Below are 9533 nucleotides of genomic sequence, written 5' to 3'. Positions count from 1 at the left end.
CAGAAGGTCGTTTCATTTAATGACGTTAATGTGGTTAGTGTAATTAGATTTGTAGTCAGCTAGGTACATTAGCTGTTCTGGTTTATGTTTTCAAATAACAGTTCAATTGTTTTCTTAAAGATTTTGCGCGTTCATGCTACATTGAGTTACACGATTATATTACCACAGAACGGTTCGAATCAATTTCTCAATCGGCCCCTTATAGTATGGTTTTGAACGTGATTTTCTAAACACTGAATTTACGAAAGTTTCCACGACAAAAAACGCGGAAACACGTGCAGCTATTAATATGTAAGTATCAATTGGAGGCTTTTCGTGTTAAAATAAAAATCGTTGTGTTTTTTATTCAATACTTTATTGTAATTTTTAATATCAGTTGAACTGTTTCAGTCGTATTATTCGATAACTATTTTTATAGGACGTAAACAAAACAAAAATCTTTGACCAAATATCGTAAAATACGTACTTTTAATATAAATTTAAAGGTACATTCAATGTCATTTTAAAATATCTATTAATGAACAGTGTAACCTAAAATAAAAAGTCTAATTATATAAGAAGAGAAGAGAGAGCAGGAGGAGTACAAGCAATGAAGCATTTTTTAAATATTTTATTATGTAAATACTGTTGAAACGTATTTCGAATAATCTTCACATACTTCATTTAATTTAGGATTTCATTCACAATAATGTGCTCATATAAATTCTACACATTCCATGATATAGATCAATGGATTTAATTGAGAAAGCCAGAACCCAATAAAAACGTTTTAGTCATTAGGAAAATTGGCGATTAAACGATATTCTCAAAAACATAGTCATATATGAGTCGACTATTATCAAAGCCGGCAATGTGACTTTTGGGCAATTATTGGTAAATCAGAAAAACGAATTATTGACTTTGTATTACATTGGCAGTCACAAAAATCTTCTGAACGACATCTTAGATAAATAACAGGTTAAGTATTAACTTTTATTTAATGCAGGTTTTGAACCGTATTCTTTGAAGGAGACGATTATATTCAAATCAATCTGTATTGACATATCAATAATTTTTTTTTTGTCCAAATGCACAGATTGCCACCTTTGTTAATAGACGACTCATATGTAAACAAGTCTTATTTGTTTATTTAAGTATAAAGTAAGGAGCACTTTGGAGTTAATTTTTATGCTGTAAATTTTTAAGTATACATGCGTTCTTTGTTAACACGTACAATACTATTAACAGTTTCAATGACAATATCTTAGTTTTATTTCAAAGTCTACATCTAGACGCTCGGGAATTCAGACAAATATTGTGTTTGGAATGAACGAAAACGATAAATTCACTTGTCAATATTGATACGATGAAACCACGACCAAACAGCGAGTTCTTTAATATTATATGAGATCACAAACGTGAAAAATAAACATTATATCGCATTATAAGTTAGCATTTGAGAGACAACGTTTTAGCTTTATGCAGTCTAGATTCCTTAACTAGTTTTTTTTTTTATCGCAAGCACGCATATGCAAAAAACCGTAAATATGCATTTAAACAGACTATTTGATAGTAAATGCGCAGAAAGCCTCATGATTAATGCATCTAAGAGTAATTATTTAAAGTTTAAAATAATAATTTAAATGAAATATTCTAAAGTAATTATCATTTTATTCTTACAATACTAGATGGAACTGATGTTTTGGTATTGTTTTATGTTTTGTCTGTTTGCAAATGTCACACTGAATGTTTCAAGTTTCATTGCTTATTTGATTGAAAGGTAATTTCGTAAGACGTTTGCGAATAATATTACAATTGATTAAACCCGTTATGGGATAATTTTTCAAAAACAAATCGAGTAGTACAACTTATTACGTACGTACTTACATATGAAAAACCATCAGAGCATAAATTTTAGGTACCATCTTACAGTTGATGCTTACTGTGAAGCTTTCGTATATTTTGCATCATAACAGTTCATCATTAGACAACTACATTTAATACAATTAAAATAAGATAAGCATGTTTTTATGTATTCGATCTATAATAAATATATATAAGGTTTGGTCGTATGTAATAATTTCACATTTAATATTATTCAAACATGGACGGAATTATTAAATTGCTCACGATCGTTGTGAGCGGATGCGCGTCGAAATGAGAGCGTGCACCGTTACGTGCGGGCGCATCGATGCCAGCCGGACGTGGAGGATGCTCCGGTCTCATCAACACCCACTCATCCGATCAATGCATCTGACTCATCCCTTACACCACACAACAAAGACAAACCGACCGCGATGTCTGCTGTGAATTCGTTACTCTCACTAAACCAACTAGAAAAACCGTCCTAATCCGAGCCCATATAAATGCATTTTACCGTTAAACTACAAACGGATAATCCAATTTATTTTAAACTTCATTTTTCTTACGAGGCGCATTCTAGTATTATACATAAATAAATTACACTTGATATCACATGATGCATACCGAACCACGCGAAACGTATCGATATTCCGGTGGCGTGCCCAGGAAGGGAGCTGTCTATATAACTATGCACGGACACTGCTTCCGATAAGGTCAATCTTTATCACGTAGCAACTCCGATTTAGCACTTTTCTCATTAGCATGATATGAAAAGTTTGCACTGTCCTTTTGTATATAGGCTTTGTTTAACTTCGCCGATGGAAGGTCGTCCTCTACTGTTATAGCTGTCACTGGTGTTGTAAGTGTCGTAGGAATGTTTTCACTTCGACAGAACTCTTGGAGCCAACGCTCTGAATTATATGACGGACCTTCGCCTCCAAGTTCGGCCGGTAAGATATCAAGAGGTAAAGCGTCATGGAGAGTAGACAAATTGTTACCGTGTAAAACTATTCGTTCCCGTGTCTTCGCTTTGAGATACGGTTTTATGACGGCGAGAGCGGTCTCAACATACCAAGGTTGTCCGATGAAGTGAATGCTTTTAAACCGCACCGGCATACAATCTTGTAAACAGTCAATCATCATTTTCAATACCTTAGCTTGTAAACTGCACGATTGTTTGAAGGTGAACTCGGTCCAATCCACTATAATTACGTATCCGTTGGCTTGGTTCTGGATATCCGCCAGTGTGCGTTCAATGGTAAGAAGCAGAGCTCTAAAGACTGAAATTAATGAGCATGCTTGAGGAGACCAGTTCGAGGCGAACACGAGGAGCACACAGCGCCCGCGTCTATCCCGTTGTGCCAACACACCCGGCAACCCGTCGGCGAGCGCTCGTAACACGCCCCCGTCTGCCGAAGCCCACAGCTCGTCATGTTCCCGCCGATATTGATGATAACGAACCAAAAGCTCGAAACTCTGTTGTACGTCGTGTTTACGCGCGTATAAAAATCTCCTCAAAAAATTGTCATCTTGACATCGGCTTTTGTCTCGTAGGGCGAGGTTGAGGCTCGAATCCACCGCCTCTTTTAGGCCCAAAAGCGCCCGTTGCCTGTCACCGTCTGTGAGTCGTTTTCTAGTCACTTCACAAAGCCGTTCATTTTGCATCTGATGCAGTTTCCAATCGTATTCGGCGTACTCGTTCATTACTGGTTTAGTTAGGTATGAGTCATGCGGCCTTTCACAGTTGAAACGCGTGTTTGCGCGCGCGCCGCTCGAAGTTCGGAACCGACTGCGCACCGAGCTCGCGTCGCGCCGCCGCCATCGCTATCCGTTCATTAAACCGTATAAAGATGCGTTTACATCGCCATATTAACTATTAACTTGACTAATAACTAACCTCAACCGAAATGAGGATTGAAAGCGTATTTTATTTTACGAAATTTAATTAAGATTTGTCTACTTTTTAAAATGTAGAAAGTTTATGTTGTCTTTATAGACAGAGGAGCATACGACCCACGTGATGTTAAGTAGGCATCGTCGCTCATGGACATCCTATCTGCTAGTAGGCTCGAGGGGCTTTCTGGCTTCACGTAGACTTATGGTGGGCACTGAAAAGATCCGGCGAGAAACTCAGTGGGTTAATAGGAACGGTATGTGGCATAAAATAAGTATTTCTAGAAATGCGCTATGGATGAACGCAGCGATTTCACATAGTACAGGTGCTCCGACTGCATCGCTGGGCGATACTAAAACAGAGATACATGAATCATCTCCATCAATTACTCAGAGTACATACTACTCCCCATGGAATATGCGATATCTTTGTATTTTAATATGTGATGTAAAATACAAAGAGAATACAAACAATTATAAGTGTGCTGTATTTAAGAACCATTAAGAACCACAAGAACCTTTCGTGTCTTTAAATAGGCGTAAAGTACTGCTTCACTTCGCTTTGGATTCTCAAAATTTCACTAATACATTTTGCCGTTTTTATTATGCTTTCCAAATAACTTTGATACTGAACACCGAAATAAACTACAATATGAAAAATTCTAATACCGTCAGATATTTACTTCAAGCTCCTTCAAGTGTATCAAGGCTGCAATGCCAGAAATACTTAAATATGACGTATAGAATCTAATGTTTGTTCATAGGTTCTCAATTCTCAAATCCGAATTTAAAATAATTAAAGTATTACTTCAAATATTAATTGATCAAATATATAATATAATAATGACACTGGTATTAATAAAATTTGATTGTTCAATGTATAAAGCATTTAAGATTCTACGCTAATATGTATTTATATATTTATATTCACCGATTTCTCGGTTAATTGTGGATCGATATTGAATATTATTTACATGTTTAAAACGGTTATATTTTCGATCTGATCGCAATTAGTGAGTTTAAATGATATTTTTAATTAATACTTTTGTTAAATTATACTTGCGTGTACTTACAATAACCTTCTAGTACAGTATTGTTAGTATTGAGCAAGTAAAAAAATATTGTGTAAACGGAGCATAACTTACCCAGTCAGAGCGAAACATAAATAAAAGAAAAACTGAAGGCTGGCGGTATACCGGTCAATTGGCTGGCTGGTTTCTGCGATGACGCAGCTGAGCAAGAAAAGGACGACGAATCGTGTGTGCGAACGAGACAGATATCTACTTTGTAACGTAACCATAACTTCGAAGCCTTATTTGTAACGTATAAAACGGGTGGCCGAAAAACGTATTACGTCCGCGCTTTGTTTTAACTAGATGGCCATTTATATCCGTAGCCGATATCGCTTCGTCGGTATACTATTGTCCATTACTATTATGATTAAGTATTTCATATTCATAATTGACGTTATCGTTAGCTATTTTAGCCACTCGAGAACGTACGCTGTTCGATATTACATTCGCTTACCTTTTTTGAAGAACGTTAAGTCACGATTCTTGTTAATCGCAATGAATCAGTTGCTGGATGGATATTTTTCGAGACTTCACATTTTATTTTGCATGTCGTGTGAAAGACATCAACGACCCGTCGTCGTTTTTCATAAGCAAATTATATATTTTTAATTTTTATTTTCTAATATTAATAGTATTCCTATATCTTTAAATTTTTTGAAAGAAAATATGCAGAGCGTGGCCAATTACTATCCAAATAAATACTATAAAGTCACATGTGGTCATCGTAATTTTCGTAACAGGTAGGTATTTATAATGAACGTTATAACACGTTATTCAAATAGAAGCTAATTTGTTATGCATGAATAGTATATTTTGATAACAGAAATGGCAGAGAATGCTGGTAATACTAAGAACTTAAAACATTTTCAATTAGACAATTTAAAATTTTAACTTCGTACTCATGTCTCAAGGCTGAGGGCAGCATTGTGGTGACTATTAGCTTTGTCGTATCACTCTTGTTAAAGCGGTCGTGGTCATCATTCAGTGTCATTGCTGTAGGCAGATGTTATGCGCCCCACGAGCAATCGTCACTTCTCCTGGCGCCCATGCAAGCAATTGGTTCGTCCATCGCAAGGGTAACCTTCCAAGTGGTCTGGTACCTTCTTGGTGAGATCGATTTCCCATCTATGCAGTATAAAATTATATTCTTTTTATTATAGTTTTTACCCTACATTTAGACACATTTTAACCTGGTATAATAAAAAAATATCGGACGTTATGAAGTTGGTGAGAATGACCTTCAAAGATTACATACAAACAAACATACATTTGCGGGATTCAGATTCGACGGCAGATTCAATGAAGTCAGAAGTAGGAACAGATGGTAGGAATTTCTCTAAGACTGAGTTCCGTGAGGTCGCCTAACCGTCCGGTGAAGCTGGAATAGTCCTTCGAGCCTGCCAGGGATTAGATAGGCGAAGAAACGTATCAATCTAATAAAATAATCTTTAAAAAAAAAGATGTGTGGTGTCGTGGGACACCGGATATGAACGAAGTTCCTTATTATAAAAATATTAATTTTAAGTTCTATTCGAGGTATAAAGAAAATAATTATTTGGGTATACATTTTTAATTGTATGGTACAATGTACAAACTGGTGGTAGGACCTCTTGTGAGTCCGCACGGGTAGGTACCACCGCCCTGCCTATTTCTGCCGTGAAGCAGTAATGCATTTCGGTTTGAAGGGTGGGGCAGCCGTTGTAACTACACTGAGATCTTAGAACTTATGTCTCAAGGTGGGTGGTGCATTTACGTTGTAGATGTCCATGGGCTCCAGTAACCACTTAACACCAGGTGGGCTGTGAGCTCGTCCACCCATCTATTTTTTATTGATAAAAATCAAATAAAACTATTTACAAAGTTATCAACTTTATTTTATTCACAATAATTTATAAAAATATATATAAAATAATATACAAAGAAACAGCTATTTATATGAATAATAATAATAACCGTCATCACGTAGACTATACATTAGACACTGTATAGCCATCATACTAAGACTATACATAAATAATAAAAATCTTACGTTACGGACGTTTTTTCCCGGTTAAGGTACCCCTCCGCATCGTCCCATAAGGAACTTCGTTCCAAAAACCACACTGTTCCGTATACGGAAACGTTCGATATATTCATTCGTTCGTTCGATATATTCAACCAACCTTATTTCCGAATAAAGGTTGTCTGAATATCAAGAGCAACGACTTTTAAGAAATGAACCGTGTCGATACAGGCCATGGTCGTTGGCCCCATGCACTGAGTCAGACGATAGGTTAGCTTGATGCGCCGGTAAAAATAGACGCGGCCAAGTAAATGCGCACTCAACAATACACGTAGTACGTATACTGAATATTACAATAGCACAATTCATTTACGCACAATATCTGTACGTCTTTTCTGAGCGGATCATTTATCTTGGAATTTCGCAATCTTAAAATACTCTTGTTCATAGACGTAAATGTTATCCGTCATTGTTCACCAGAATTACAAATGAAGCGAAAAATTTTAAAAGGACTAAGACGTGTATTTTACGCAAACTAGATTATGCTCTTCTCCTTTTTTCATACAACTGATGTTTTTGACGTGCTAGCACCATTTTCAACCGACTCCAAAAAAACAGGAGGTTGTCAATTCGACTATTATTTTATACGTATTATGTACTCATAAATATTTTCTAGATGAACCGATTTTTATTGTTTTATTATTATTATTATTATTTGAAAACTAGCGTTCCATTTGTTCCGATTGTGGTGAAGTTTTATTAATTTTCTGACGAGCAGTTTTTGAATAATTGAGTCGTCTATTATCAAAGGTGGCAATCTGTGCATTTGGACAAAAAAATGTTATTGATATGTCAATACAGATTGATTTGAATATAATCGTCTCCTTCAAAGAATACGGTTCAAAACCTGCATTAAATAAAGGTTAATACTTAACCTGTTATTTATCTAAGATGTCGTTCAGAAGAGTTTTGTGACTGCCAATGGAATACAAAGTCAATAATTCGTTTTTTTGATTTACCAATAATTGTCCAAAAGTCACATTGCCGGCTTTGATAATAGTCGACTCAATTATCCTAAATCTTTTTGTTTTTATCTTTGATTATTTTTTTATTAAATTGGTTGTCTTTTTTGTTTATTATCTTTTACGACTTAACAACACAACTCAGTAATGAACGTTCTCTACAGAGTTTCTTATACGCTATAGCTTGTCTTTCTTCAGCGGAGGTTTGAAAAGAATCTTCAGCAGATAGCGGCCCGACATGCTCGGTCCTCCGCATTCTTTATGTCCATGTCCAACTAACCACAAATCATTGGAAGGTCCATTCACACAGGATCAGACCGACTAAGCCACGCATAAGCCAAAAATCAAGCAATTAATATTATGTCAATATCATTTTCATAAAATTATGTACAATAATATTACGTGAACGCAATCTTAAGGTAAATACATACTAGATTCGTGACGCGCAACGATAAATTTGGATCAACATAATAATTACATCACCAATATTACAATGTTAATTTTGTATCGTTAAATATAAAGTGCCAAAGATAAAGATAAACGATCGAGGTCGTTTTATCGATCGCAAGATAAGTTATGATAAGCTGACATTATCTAGGATGTAGAAAACCAAACATGCTTTGTTACGGAAGAATTTCTCATGATAAGGCTGTCAAAAAATGTATTATATTTCAAATGTGTTTATCTGTCTGACATTCTATTATTTTGTTAAAAAGATTTAGATATTTTTAATAGCATTCCGAAAACTGTATAATACAGTCTAATACTAAGTGGCTGGTAAGCTTGAAAAAGTGAGCCTTTATTACTCGAGGAGTATGGAATGTATTATAATACAGAGCTTCTTATACTAGGTGCACATTAAGAAAAGAGGATGGTGGCTATAAAGGTAAAAATCCATCCGACGTGTCCCCACATCAAAGGAAAAACAAAATTCTTATTTTTATTTAATTCCGCGCTTTCATATTGTCTATCTTTTAAACCTTCTCTGGCCTTCCACAAATAATTCAAGACCAAAATTAGACAAATCGGTCCAGCCGTTCTCGAGTTTCAGCGAGACTAATGAACAGCAATTCATTTTTATATATTATATAGATAGATTACAAAATTATTATTTTGGTACGTTCTACATACACGCTGAGAAATAAAGTGGTAATATAAATCGTTTTTTTTTTAATACGGCTCTTCAGACTGGAACGCATAAATGCACTGGGGCAGAATAAATCGGGGTCATTAACCACTAGAGTAACGAGGTCATCTAAACAAGGAGATCCAACCGATCTAAATAAGGAGATCTGTTTTCACTTGCGGCACCTGCGTCAATGCTACCGCGAGTCGGCCTTTGGGTGCCAGTTAACGTCTTTAGGGTTAGATAGGCTACATTCTACAGGCCTAGGCAGCGGTAGGCAGCGGCTTTGCTCTGCTCCTGGCATTGCTGAAGTCCATGGGCGACGGTAACCACTCACCATCAGGTGGGCCGTATGCTCGTCTGCCTACAAGGGCAATAAAAAAAAGGCCTTTGGGTGCCAGTTAATGACTTTAGGGCTAGATAAGTAATTCTATAAGTACCCTTGCAGAAAAGGTACACTAATGTGTGAGATATAGACCACATGACTTTGCGTTCGTTGCTTAAATCCGAATGCAAAATTATGCGCCCTTTCTTACATCCCGGTACCAGCTTTTATGATAGTCACACTCGGCTTG

General features: G+C 36.1%; 1 protein-coding gene across 1 annotated transcript; it reads right to left on the bottom strand.

Annotated features, from left to right (window-relative positions):
• Positions 1-333: 333 nt before the first annotated feature.
• Positions 334-3674, bottom strand: LOC101736586 (clavesin-1). Its single transcript, XM_004931712.5, has one exon. The coding sequence runs from the start codon at positions 3544-3546 to the stop codon at positions 2557-2559; it is 990 nt and encodes a 329-aa protein (XP_004931769.1). The 5' UTR covers positions 3547-3674; the 3' UTR covers positions 334-2556.
• Between the last annotated feature and the right edge of the window lie 5859 nt (positions 3675-9533).

This window comes from Bombyx mori, chromosome 3 (genome assembly GCF_030269925.1).
Source record: "Bombyx mori chromosome 3, ASM3026992v2".
In the NCBI taxonomy this organism is placed as follows: Eukaryota; Metazoa; Arthropoda; class Insecta; order Lepidoptera; family Bombycidae; genus Bombyx; species Bombyx mori.
This window is presented reverse-complemented; position numbering and strand designations above follow the sequence as displayed.

Bases quoted from the DNA above. Each gene is read 5' to 3' on its own strand.
- LOC101736586 (XM_004931712.5), bottom strand. From the start codon at position 3,546: ATGAACGAGTACGCCGAATACGATTGGAAACTGCATCAGATGCAAAAT.